We start from the raw sequence: 14,656 nt of genomic DNA, 5'->3' as shown, positions 1-14,656 counted from the left end.
TCAAATCGGAAAGCTCGAGAGTTCCTTTGATTTTATCAGAGAGAGGGGTCTGTCAGTGTTTATATTGCAATTTTGACAGTAATATTTTGTATTCATGGCAAAGACTGACAATTTTCCACTGAAACATATTGCAGAGCTGAATCTAAAGATCACCAGCAAGTAAGTCAAAAATCAATCAAGGCCAAAAGAAATAACTTTAAACTTAATTTATAATATGTTTACGGTGCTACTGTTATGGCGAGCGCAGATGTTTATTTTGTTTTAATTTAGATCGGGTCGTCAAATTGCACGTGACATTTGGTGCTTCTAGACTACATGTATGACGTCACATGACGTCGAATGCAAGTTACATTTCGAAAAAGAACCCTGAACAGTGCTGAAAATAAATGAAGAATGTTTCGTTTTCTATTTATCTTCAATTTTTATCCATTATCCATTAAATCGGGGCTAGTTTACTTTTGGTTGAATTTTTGCAGCTATTTTCGCAATAACGTAAGTTTTAACAAAGCTTTAACAAGTGGTGCATTGTGGGTCCAAATTGCTGCGTCAAAAATTTTTATCAAACGAATGAGCAGTAGTTCGAATTTTCTCTTCGCACAGGGGTTGCTTTAAGAGCTTGCAGTGACGAGCGTCGCTTCGTGACGCTCACTGCGCTCGCTAATATACAAGATACGAACAGGTTCAGCACAATACCCCGATAAAGGTATATAGCTTGATAAATAGAGGATATCTATATTGTGTGATTTGATATTGGCTTTATCCAAGGAGTTGAAATGGTGTATATATTCGCGAGGTTTGCCGAGCGAATATACACCATTTCAACGAGTTGGATAAAGCCAATATCAAATCACACAATTATAGATGTTCTATTTATCTCATACGACTTTCGTTTTAACAAAACTTTGAGACTTCCCCTGCGAAACTACATGAATGACTGCCAAAAATCAAATTGATGACGTATAACTTGATGACGTAGCACCGTTGATGTTTACATGCGTCGAGAGAAAGTAGATCGAGTTCAAAATTTAGAATATTTGCTATCTGTGTCTTTGAAAACATCATGTGAAAATTGCTGGAGCTTTACATCAAACGAACTTCTGACTGAAAGTTGTTAGGACTATGGGGATCGTGAAAATCAACTCTTTTTACGATGGCAGTACAAATCGTGCTAGGCAAGGCTAGGGGCCTAGACTTTGTCTAGATTGTTTGCTGAGCCATGGTAAGTTACACCTACATTACTAGGTAGGCATATAATATAATAGTATAATATAAGAAAGCATTGTTAAAGATGTCAAAGGAGTCTTATAACAACAACTTAACTGGTACATCAGGCTTTACTTTCTCCGAAAACGATCTAAGAGGGGGGGGGGGGGGGTAACATCTGTCTTCAAATAGCCAACGGGTTCCTTGATAAAATAAGACACTTCTTTGACATCTTGCTTTTAACGATATTGCTACCCTTTATCATTCATTTTATAAGTGCAACAATTTTCACAAATAAAAGTTTCAATAAAATAAAATCTTGAAGCGAGGGTTCGTGTCAAAACCGGAAGTGCTATTGATAAAGCATCTACCCGTTGATAAGGCATAAGTTTATCCAACGGCCTGTATCACCAACACGTATGAGATAAAGCTATATAGCTTTATCAGGGTATTACAAATACCTTTATCAAGGTATTTTATGTACGGTAATTAAAATTCAAAAAAATTCTTAGAAAATTAAATAATGAGAGCCGAATTCTGAGTTTTTGTGAGTAAATTCACCCAAGCATGATACGTACTCAAACACAAAGAAATCAGTATAAAAGCATATGTCATGTGAGGAGACGATCGATCTTTTATGCTGTCTTTTTGAAACAAGAGTATTTGTGAATTTACTGTAGTGTAGTGACAACAATTCCTAGTGATTCCTAGGGGCACTTTGGTTATTCCTAGGAGCATTTCAGTGATTCCTAGGAGCATTTCGGTGATTTCTAGGGGCATTTCGGTGATTAGTAGGGGCATTTCAGTGATTCCTAAGGGCATTTCGGTGATTAGATCAACGCTTTTTCTCTCTTCAAATTTACCCGGTACACGAATTTCACAATTTTCACAAATTAGCAGGATTTAAAAATGTCATGATATTCATAAATTAAACACAACATGTGCAAGATATGTTACTTTTGTTTAAATGACAAAAAATTCTTCTTAATAAGTTTCTTCTACTTTGAGCTTTTTTTCTCAATTGAGCTGCCTGGTACTACAGGACCCTAATGGCCTTTAAAATTCCCTCTGGGTAGAAAAAAATTGCTACATGTATATACACCATCATATGGTATAACAAAGGTGAACATTTCCCTGTATACTGCACAGTACATGTATTGTTTGTCATAATTATGATTATAAATTTTCCTTGTTTTCGCATTTTCATGCTTTCAGTTTGTCAAAATGTATGACATGATACTGTTTACTCCATAGGTCCCACCATATTACGACTCATTTCTACTTTGGATATAAGCAAACCTAGAACAATAAGTCAACATTACACTGTTTCATATAGTGTTTAATAATAAAAAGAAATTTTATGATGCTTCGCTTTTTATGCCCCCCTTCGAAGAAGGGAGGGCATATTGCTTTGCTGCTGTCTGTCAGTCGGTCGGTCTGTCTGTCGGTCCACTTCGTTTCCGCTCATTTTCTTCGCAACCATTGCACATACTGAAATGAAATTTGGTATACAGATATATCACATGAATATCTAGGTCAAGTTCTGTCTTGGGTATGATCGCACCATTTTTGACAGAGTTATGCCCCTTGGACTTAGAAAAATTTCAATTTTTTGCAGTTTCCGTTCATTTTCTTTGCAACTGTTGTACATACTGAAATGAAATTTAATATACAGATATATCGCATGAACATCTAGGTCAAGTTCTGTTTTGGGTACGATCGCACCATTTTTGACAGAGTTATGCCCCTTGAACTTAGAAAAATTTCAATCATTTGCAGTTTCCGTTCATTTTCTTTGCAACTGTTGTACATACTGAAATGAAATTTAATATACAGATATATCACATGAACATCTAGGTCAAGTTCTGTTTTGGGTACGATCGCACCATTTTTGACAGAGTTATGCCCCTTGGACTTAGAAAAATTTCAATTATTTGCAGTTTCCGTTCATTTTCTTTGCAACCGTTGTACATACTGAAATGAAATTTGGTTTACAGATAAATCAAGTTAATATCTATGTCATGTTCTGCTTTTGGTACAATCGCACCATTTTTGACAGACTTATGCCCCTTGGACTTAGAAAAATTTCAAATATTTGCAGTTTCCGCTCATTTTCTTCACAACCGTTGTAAATACTAAAATGAAATTTGGTATACAGATATATCACATGAATATCTAGGTCAAGTTCTGTTTTGGGTATAATCGCAATCGCACCATTTTGGACAGAGTTATGCATTTTGGACTTGGAAAAATTCCAATTTGGGGGGAGGGGGGCATAAGTGTTTTACAAACATCTCTTGTTTATTCAGTTTTTGAGTACAAAGGCATGAGTTTACAAATCAATAAATTCTGCAAAATGAATGTTTGATCCTATAATAAATAATAAATGTAACTGAAAAATTTCATCCTCTAGAAAATTGTTGTCCAATCTAATTAAAATTAGATCTTTGATCCGCTCCAGTTTGATCGCTACACAAAGCGATCAAACTGGAGCGGATCAGAGATCTAATTTTAATTAGATTGATTGTTGTCATGATTGTCAATCGAGGTGCAGCCTTGGTTAAATATTTTTTAAATGTTAGATATTAAATGTTACCCACAACTACATGCATGCAGTATTTAATACATGTATTGATACAAATGTAATATTTAATGTTTTATACAGATAAATATTACCATGACAGATTACACTGAACTTTGCACAGTTACTATTCTTTTTTTTAAATACCATATCATCAACCAATACTGACAATTGCTATGCAAGAGGGCATGCATGGCTTCATTTTTCAGCGTAATTATTATTTTTTTTTTTAAATGAATGATGCTCAATGAATCAGATTCAACTATTTCATGTATTTACTAATGTATAAATTTGCCAATTATTTTCCAGCTGGAGGATCAAGGCCAAACTTTCCTTCACAAACGAAAAGACAAAAGTGGCCCCTTTCAAAAGTGGCGATGGAAAAATATGCAGGGTAATTTTAGAGGATGAAACTTCCAAAATTGTAGGCATTTCCTTTGGAAGTCTGGCAGAATGTGTTGCATCAAAAGTGACACATAATAGGGTAAATAATTGCAATACAATTGATGTCATACTCAATTAACACTTGTATATCTTTAAATTACTTTATTGTTACCGTAAGGTATTAAAAAAAAACATGATCATATACCTGTAGTATAAAAAGTAAATTTTACAGAATTTAACAGCTGAAATTGCTATGTTAAAGTTAAACTTAACTATATTATACACTGTCAAATGTTATAGGATAAACATGATTATCATGCTGAACAGGCTTATTATGATTGACACCTAGATCGAAGTTATTTTCATTCCTCTTAGGGGTTTTAACATATTGTAAAGCTTATATAACAACATTTACGAGTAGAATAACCTGTCCTTGGCACTTTGTTAAAAGAATTTTTTACTATACATGTAATGGTGAATTACTGTAGAATCCCTATTAGTATTAACCATCCCCGGGTGCTTCGAAAATTGGGAAAAGATGGAAAGAGGGGCAGTTATTTTGGTAATCTCATTATAAACATGATAAAAGTTAATGTCATATTTTAACTTCAAAAAATCTTTTGAAAAAAAATAAATTCATAGAACAACTGAACAATGTCTAACTTAAATTTACCCTCAGTGAAGACAATTCACCCAAATTATACTAAATGATTAATTTTCCACTGAGATATCGGATAATAGACAAGTTTTATGATTACTTTCTTCAACTTGTGGCAGACTTTTGATACGATGCTATATTATTTTGATCACTGTAGAGGAGGCCCTTATTTTAATTTCTGACAATGGAAAAAACGCCATGGGGGCGCTTAGGGTCAGGGGCGGTTAAAAGGGATTTTACGGTAAATTAGTTCTAATGCATTTTTATTGTACAATAAAGCACATTTACAGTGCCAGGGACATTTAATTCCTGAATAATGACATAAATTGTTATAATTGTCAAGTTGATAATTATATATTTTAGAACAACAGGGAACGAAAAAACACATTTTTGTAAGAATCAATTCATTATGATTATGTTTGCTATAACTAAAAACCTTTTTTTACCATGTTTACCATGTTTGACAAATCATATACTTTTAGTTCACCTGAGCCGAAAGTTCAAGTGAGTTTTTCTGATCAAATTTTGTCCATTGTCTGTCTTTGTTGTTGTCGTTAACATTTCACATTTTCGACTTCTTCTCAAGAACCACGGGGCCAATTTCAACCAAACTTGGCATAAAGTATTCTTAGGTGAAGGGGATTGAAAGTTTGTTCATATGAAGGGCCATGCCTTTACATGTATTTAAGGGGAGATAATTTAGAAATACCAGTAGTGAGAATTTGATGCAATGATCTAAAAATCTTCTCCAGAACCACTGGGCCAGGAAAGATGAAACTCACGTGGAAGTATCCTCAGGTGTTTAGATTCAAGTTTGTTCAAATGATGACCCCCAGGGGTAGGGCGGAGTCACAATAGCTGATCAAAGTTTTATATAGAAATATATAGAAAAATTCTTTAAAAATCTTCTTCTCAAGAATAGCATAGGCAAGACTGATCATATTTTTATGGAAGCATCCTCAGGTAGCGTAGATTCAATTTTGTTCAAATCATGACTCTTGGGGGTAGAGCGGGGCCACAATGGCTGATCAAAGTTTTATATAGAAATATATAGAAAAATTCTTTAAAAATCTTCTTCTCAAGAATAGCATAGGCATGAATATCCATATTTTTATGGATGCATCCTCAGGTAGTGGAGATTCAAGTTTGATCAAATCGTGACTCCTGGGGCTTGGGCGGGGCCACAATGGCCGATCAAAATTTCACATAGAAATAAATAGGAAAATCCTTGAAAAATCTTCTTCTCAAGAATAGCAAAGGCATGAATAATGATATTTTTAGCTCACCTGAGCTGAAGGCTCAAGTGAGCTTTTCTGATCAAAATTTGTCCGTTGTCTGTCATTGTCGTAGTCGTTGTCGTCGTCGTAAACTTTTCACATTTTCATCTTCTTCTCAAGAACCACTGGTGTCAACCAAACTTGGCACAAAGTATCTTTGGGTGAAGGGGAATCAAGTTTGTTCAAATGAAGAGCCACACCCTTTTCCAAGGGGAGATAATTATGAATTAGAGAAAAATTAATGACATTTATAAAAAATCTTCTTCTCAAGAACCACTGGGCTAGGAATGGTGAAACTCATGTTGAATCATCCTCAGGTAGTGTGAATTCAAGTTTGTTCAAATCATGACCCCCGGGGCAAGGGTGGGGCCAAAATGGCCGACCTAAGTTTTACTTAGGAATATCACAGCCACTTGTTTCTATAATAAAGTTTTGACCCATAGTATAATAATAATTCCTCATTTCCTTATGTTATTATTATACTATAGGTCAACAATTTATTATAGAAACAAGTGCCTGTGAGGAATATATAGGAAAAATCTTTAAAAAACTTCTTCTCCAGAACCACTGGCCAGGAAAGATGAAATTCATGTGGAATCATCCTCAGGTAGTGTAGATACAAGTTTGATCAAATGATGACCCCCGGGGCTAGGGTGGGGCCAAAATGGCCGAACCAAGTTTTACATAGGGATATATAGGGAAACTTTTTAAAATTTTCTTTTCAAGTACTTCAGAGCTGTGATTAGTGTTATTTATATGGAATCATCCTCAGGTAGTGTAGATTCTAGTTTGTTCAAATGATGAACGCCTGGGGGAGGGGGGGTTAAATTCAAGCCAGATGTGCTCAGGTGAGCGCTGTGGCCCCTGGGCCTCTTTTTATGGAAGCAACCTCAAGAAGTGAACATTTAAGTTTGTTTAAATCATGACCCCTGGGGTAGGGTGGGTCCACAACATGGAATCCAAGTATTTCAAATAGAGACATGTAGAAAAAAATCTTTAAAAATCTTTTTCTCAAGAATAGCAAAGCCATAATTAGTCCTATTCATAGTGTAGATTCAATTTTGTTTAATTCATGACCCCTGGGTGTATGGCGGGGCCACAATGTAAGTTCAAATGTAAAGGACGATAAAGCCAGGTAATTAAAGAAATATGCATGCATCCTTACTTAGTGTAGACTCAAGTTTGTTCAAATCATACCCTCTCCCTTTTAAGGATTGGTTGGGACCACTTTTGGGTTTTAACTTTTCAATAATAAATTGATTTATGCTTTTTTCCTAGCTACATTGCTCAGGAGAGCAATGTGGCCCATGGGCCTCTTGTCAATTATAACATGTATCAATTATAATTTTATACCTTCCCTGTGTTTATAATTGGCATTCCTCATGTAAGTTTTACTTTCTTGTAGCTTCCTTGGAAAGAAAAGGTTCTAACTTATTATTTAACTACCAGCTGATACCTTAGGATTTGATCATGGATGAAGATCAAAGATCATGTTCTTTTTTTTTTCAGGAATATTATATTAAAGGAGCCAAAATTAAGAATGTCTACAAAACAAATAATGTGGGCCATGGATATGAGCTTCACTTTGCAGAAGGCACAGAATTTCAAGATGCATCTAATGGAAAAATCATTTGTCTTGATAAAAAAACTGTCCAAAGTTGTGAAAAGAAAGTCAGTAAAGCAGGGAATAGCAGTGGTACAAGCAGAAATGGAGGTTTGAATCTGAAACCCACATGTCTGAGGGAGGTTCGGCAGGCCTCTCAGAATTTATTGGATGCCCAGAAATTTGGTGAGGTTTTAAAGGTGCAAAGACACAGATTTGAAGTTATCAGTTCTGTAGAATATCAAGACTTATATATTGTAATCGCATTTCACATGAAAATGAATTAAAATTCTTATTTCATCTAAAAGATATTTAGACTTTGGATGGGTTTGATTGACACATCCTTGCACTTTCACAAATTTTGATTTTATTTTTAATACTTAGGAAAAGCGGCAATCTTGTGTGTATGTACCTTTAACTGCATCCGCAGGGGGTGGGGGGAGCTCATAAATTTCAATTTGCTTGTAAATATATACATCAATATTTTAAACTGGTGTTCAAAATCTTCCAGATATATTGGCAATCTTGAAAAAGACTAAAAAACCAGAGCCAAAGCAAAATGGGATGATGAAGAGATTTTATAGAAAAGAGATTACCCTTATAGATGAGACAGGGGAGGTAATCCTTAGCCTGGCTTCTAGCAAGAAGAAAGATGTAAGCGATTTGAAATTATTAATGTCATATCTAATCAAGACCTATATTTCTGTCTTAAGTTTTTTTCTTTGTTGAAAAAATACAAAATTGCTTTTAAAAAATGCAATGTTTTGGTTAATATCCCCCCCTACATTGAAATATGAACTGAAAAACTGTCTTCCAGTCAGATAAGGTAGCTTTAAAAAGAATTGTTCTTTAGAAATATCTTGATCTTTCATGATCTTTCTTGCGTAACATGTTGTAAGGATGTAAGGGTAAAATTTAAAATATAATTCAGGGCTTTCAGTTATATATTTATCGGAACCTACAATCCCGAATAAGAAAAGGTACCTAACCTGCTATTATACCCCAAGGCCCACATTTCGAAGGAGAAGAGGAATACTGTTTTACCCTTGTATGTCTGTCTGTGTTTCTGTGTGTCAGTCCAAAACAAATTTCTGTCTGTTTTCTCACCGCAAATGCTTAAAATTTTAGCATAGTCTTTGTTTAGGCATGCCATGATATTTGTATGAATCTGTTTTCAACTTCCTGTTTATCTGTGGGTCTGTCTGTAACAAAATTTTGTTGCAGTTTTCTCATCTTCTACTCATTGTAGATGCTTGAAATTTTAGCGGCCTTTGGTTACACTGTAGGCATGCCATCTGGTTGGATTCATATCTGTTTGAATCAGATGTCAAATTTCTGTTTATATGTCAGTTACAAAGAACTTTATTCAATAGTAACCAATATTTGCTCCCAAAATAAAACTTTGACCTGTTGAAGGAGTAAGATTTGATTATGTTTTAAAACATGGGGATACATGCTGACTTCATAGCACTGGTTGTCTTTATCAGCAATATGTTTGATTTGACATCAGGAAAATGACGTAAATCTAAAATTTCCATGATTTCTATGGAAAATTTTGTATAAATTGTGTCAATATTTTGAGTGAAAATCACTGAGCGCAGGTTTGTTCATGCAGGCTCAGTATTTTGATATATAATGTGTAGATTAATAATATCAATTAAATATGCAAATATTGTTCCAGAGCAGACCTGCACTCTATAAATTCTATAGATAAAATTGTTGAAATTTTGTCCATTTTGTCCTTTTTCTAAAAAATAATGCAAAATCAGACTAGTTTGTGACATCATAAATTCAAAAAATTGTGAATAACCTACTTTGAAACTATAAACTAGTGAGCATTAATGACTCGCAGACTTCCTGTTTTACTAAATTTTGCAGATTCTGAAGCAATATTCATTTGATAACAAACTCCAAAAATCGAATATTCACTGATTTCAATGTGTAATATGATTACTGTATGTGTACTTAAAAAAGCGGGCTTCATATTTTAGCAAGCTTTGTGCTGATAACAATGCTCTTATTCATGAATACAGTTAAAAATATTTTTTTATATAGCCAATATGATGCAAGGACGTGCATAGCTCATGATCATACCAAAAACTTAATACCCATTGCGCTATTAAATACATCATTTTATGTACATGGATGGTATCCTAAAATTTCCAATTTTTATCCGCTCGGATTGATAGATCTGTGGTGTATACTGTTTTTGTCCTGTATGTCTGTCTGTTTGTCTGCAAACTTTGATCTTCACCATTACTTTTGAACCATTAAAGATGGAAACTTCATATTTTGTGTGCATACTCCACTAATAAAGCTCTTTGAAATGACACCAAGGTCAATGACCCTGTGACTTTGTGACCTTGACTAACCTATATGCTAAAAAATAGCTTTTTTCTACACACTTTAACCTTTTTCTTAACTTTTGAACCATTAAAAATATAGACTTCATCTTGGTATGCATACTTTACTATTAACCTCTTTCCAATGACACTAAGGTCAATGAACTTGTGATTGACCTATAAAAATAATTTTTTTTGTCTTCAAACTTTAACCTTTGCCATAACTTTTGAAACATGAAAGTTAGAGACTTCATATTTGGTATGCATACTTCACTAATAAAACTCTTTGAATTGACACTAAGGTCAATGACCTTGTGACCTTGACTGTGACCTATATGCTAAAAAGTATTTTGAAACTTCATCATAACTTTTGAACCACAAAAGATGAGACTTTATATTAAGTATGCATACTCTACTTATGAATATCTTTCAAATGACATCAAGGTTAATGACCTTGTGAACTTGACTGTGACCTATATGCTAAAAATACCATATAAGTAGAATTTTTAGTGAGGATTTAATTTTGACATTATTAGCGATGGTGCGGAGGTCGCTAAAATTGAATATCGCTAAAAAATAATTGCATTTTTTTTGTAATAGTTCCTTTAATATGCATTTTAAGATCGCTAAAATAACATCTCGCTAAAAATAAATTACCAGTTTTTAAGGACAAATTGCTAAATTTGCGTCTCGCTAAAATTTCCACTTATACGGTAGCTTTTTTAACCTTCACCATAAATTTGAGCTACGAGAGATAGAGGCTTCTTTTTTGGTATGCATACTTGACTAATCAAGTTCTTTGAATTAATACAATGTCAATGACCTTGTGACTTTGAAAGTGACCTATATGCTAAAATGGTTTTGTAGCTCTTCTGAGCCAAAGGCTCAAAGAGCTAATGCTATGACCATTTGTGCGGTGTGCGTAAACTTTTTAGAATATGGGCCATAACTCAAGAACCCCTTGGCCAATCGGTACCAAATTTGTCACAGGGTATCCTTGGCCCAAGGGCTACCTTTTATACTAAAACAAGCATTCTGAGAGTATTGCATAAGCAATACATGTCCCCTACCGGGTTCCCCTTTTTCTTTATGATGTCATTTTATAATAAGCAAAAGTCATGTCCAAAGTAAAACTGAAAGATTTTCAAGTTGTAAATGTCTTAAAACTAATAAAATAATCCACTTTAAGAGGAAAATTTAACTCATTTCTCCACCGTCTTTTCCTCACTTCATATTTTTGTCGACAATCGGAAGTTAGCGCAGTTCGAACCCGATCTTAATTTAGCGATTAAGAAAAATTTTCAAAATGCCATAATATCTGTCAAAAATCAATGAAGCCAAGCGAAATTCAAAATTGATCTGTAACTCATCAAGATACACTCACATACCAAAATTCAGCTCAATATCTGCAAGCGTTTAGAAAAAAAGTGCGGAAAACCAAGTGGGACAGACTGACGAGGACAGACAGACGGACAGACAGACGGACGCCGAGGAAACCTATATTCCCTCCCGGTTTCACCGTAGGGGACTAATAAGGGTTGGGACCCTTAAACAAAGGGAGATAATCAGGAAAAAAAAACAAAAAAATCTTCTCCATAACCACCAGGCAGATTTTCACCAAACTTACATGCAAGGATCAGGATATGTTGAAGATTAAAATTTGCACGGGGTATTACCCTGGGGCAAAGGGCGTGGTCTCAAGGTCACTTCAAAGTTGACCTAAATTTACAATTAATAAAAACGTGTCTACATATATTGCTTACTATAAGGACAAGGATCATCAAATCTTGTAAGTTGATGCATCTTATGACTTCACATCATGTTAACGAGGCTGGGGGTGGCAGCCATTTTCAGACTATTTCGATCTCCTTTAAAAGAAGAGCTCCATATAAATATATAAAAAATAAAAAAAAATTAAAACTAAAATATAGGAATTTTTTCTTTGCCAAATAATAGATGACAGCTTAATATACCATATCTAAAAAAATAAGTTAATTCTGGTGGTTAATTTTTGGTTTATATGTTGACCCCCCAGCCTCCTTAACTCAAAAGCAGGGATTTGTTTTCAAATTGATTTGAAGGCATATTTTGGGCACTTTAAGGCCTATGATCATACAACTTTGTCAGTTGATGCATCTTGGGTCCTCAAACAATTGTCAATGTCAACTTAAAAGTAGGTCACCATGACCTAATTTTTAGACTTTATGACTTATCCTTTCAAAAACAGTAAATCCCATTATTTCAGACACTGGGGGGTTTAGAATCATCAAATCTTGTACTTTGATGCATCTTGGGACATAAAAAACATATTTATGAAAAAGTAAGTCACTGTGACCTACTTTTTGAATTTTGCCGACATTTGTTTTGAAATTGTTCAAAACTCATATTTTGATTACCTTCAGTCCTAAGATCATCAAACTTGGTCAGTAGATGCATCTTGAGTCTTTGAAAAATGTCGACCAAAATATAGGTAATGATGACCTACTTTCGACATATTATGGCTATATTTAAGTATCTTAGGTATTTATTGGCTTAGAATCATCAAACTTTGTGAGTCGATGCATATTTGGTTTTCGGAGAGTGACAACCAACAAGTAGGTCACGGTGACCTACTTTTGACATTTTATGGCTTTATTTAAGTATCTCCAGTACTTATTGGCTTAGAATCATCAAACTTTGTCAGTTGATGCATCTTGGGTTTTCAGAGATTGTCGACCAAAAAGTAGTTCACAGTGACCTACTTTTGACATTTTATGGCTATATTTAAGTATCTCTCAGGCACTTATTGACTAAGAATCATCAAACTTTGTGAGTTGATGCATCTTGAATTTTCAGAGAGTGACGACCAAAAAGTAGCTCATGGTGACCTACTTTTGACATTTTGTGACTATAATTAAGTATCTCTGGTACTTATTGACCTAAAATCATCAAACTTTGTCAGTTGATGCATCTTGGGTTTTCAGAGATTGTCGACCAAAAAGTAGGTATCTGTGACCTACTTTTGACATTTTATGGCTATATTTAAGTATCTTAGGCACTTATTGGCTAAAAATCATCAAACTTTGTCAGTTGAGGCATCTTTGGTTTTCGGAGAATGTGGACCAAAAAGTAGGTCACTGTTACCTACTTTTGACATTTTATGACTATATTTAATTATATCTGGTACTTATTGGCTCGGAATTATCAAACTTTATCAGTTGAGGCATCTTAGGGTTTCATTGAATGTCCAACAAGAAGTAGGTCACGGTGACCTAATTTTGAATATCTCAGGTACTTATTTGCTTAGAATCATAAAATTTTGTCAATTTAGGCATTTATGGGTCTTTTAATAACGTCGACCTAAAAGTAGGTCACCATGACCTACTTTTGACATTTGATGGCAATATTTAATTATCTCAGGTACTAATTGGCTTAGAATCGTCAAACTTTTTCAGATGATGCATCTTGGGTGTTCAGAGAATGTTGACCAAAAAGTAGGTCATGGTGACCTACTTTTGATTATCTCAGGTACTTAACTAGAATCATCAGTCTTTGTCAATTAATGTATCTTGAGTCCTCAGAAAATTTCAATCTAAAGGTAGGTCACTGTGATCAACTAATGGTATTTTATAATCATATTATAATATCTTCAGTCTTAACTGGCTAAATATTATCAAACTTTGTAAGTTGATGCATTTTGGGCCTTATGATATTAATAGAGTTGGAGGTTTCTAATAGAAGTGATAGATTGTACAATTTATCAGAGAGCGATTCATGGCCCTTGGGCCTCTTGTTTTCAAACTTTATTGCTGCTGAGCTCTGTTGAATTACAACACTTTTTTATATGATAGATCAGGGTGTATATTGTTTTTGTCCTGTCAGTCTCTTTCTCAGTTTTGTTGTTTGTTTTTTCTCTCTGTCGTCAACTTTAACTTTTGCTATTACTTTTGAACCGTGAGACTTCATATTTGTTATGCATACTCAACTAATCGAGTTCTTTCAAATGGCACCAAGGTCAATGACCTTTTGACCTTGACTGTGACCTATATGCTAAAATATCATTTTGAACTTAGTTACTGTCAAGTGCATAGTGTTTCACAAACACATCTTGTTTTTCAGGTCTTAATCTGATGATTACAAATTTCTTTTTTTTTTAAAGTTTGATAAACATTCGTGGTTGAAAAGTACAATAAGGGTGATAGTAGTTAAAGGATGTGTTTGGAAGAAGAAAGGAACCACAGGTATATTTAGATAGAATTAGGTAGATATTAACATGATTAAAAGTAAATACAAGAGGTGTAAAATGTATCAATCATGTACTGTCAGTGTGTATATAATCATAGCTTATTGTAACAATGGTTAATTAAGAAATAAACAGCAATGTTGAAATGTTTTCTGGGAAATGAACTGAGTTGGTTACATGATCAAGCATGTAGCATGTAGCTTCTATGACCTCTGACCCCCAAATAAGTTCATACAGAATTGAATATACAGTGGAGCCTCATTTATCGGGACGCTTTGGTTCCCAGTCAATTTGTGCGGATATGTGAAGCGTCCGGATACCTGAATTACCAGTTAAACAAGACAATATTTAATAATAACATTTAAAAATTTATCCCAATAAAAAAT

At 34.2% G+C, this 14,656-nt stretch overlaps 1 protein-coding gene across 1 annotated transcript; it reads left to right on the top strand.

The window, feature by feature from the left end:
* On the top strand, nt 1-14,268 carry LOC134276407 (uncharacterized; the record flags this gene model as incomplete). The annotated part of the gene is made up of 5 exons (XM_062758664.1): nt 1-159; nt 4,094-4,268; nt 7,613-7,892; nt 8,218-8,360; nt 14,187-14,268. Coding segments are annotated over exons 1-5 (745 nt in total), but the record flags the coding sequence as incomplete, so codon positions are not given.
* Nucleotides 14,269-14,656: the final 388 nt, after the last annotated feature.

This window comes from Saccostrea cucullata, unplaced genomic scaffold, assembly GCF_032062105.1.
Source record: "Saccostrea cucullata isolate Sc308-1 unplaced genomic scaffold, CSIRO_AGI_Scuc_v1 ctg6781, whole genome shotgun sequence".
Classification (NCBI taxonomy): domain Eukaryota; kingdom Metazoa; phylum Mollusca; class Bivalvia; order Ostreida; family Ostreidae; genus Saccostrea; species Saccostrea cuccullata.
Note: the sequence above shows the minus strand (reverse complement) of the source record. Positions and strands in the feature narration are given on the sequence as shown.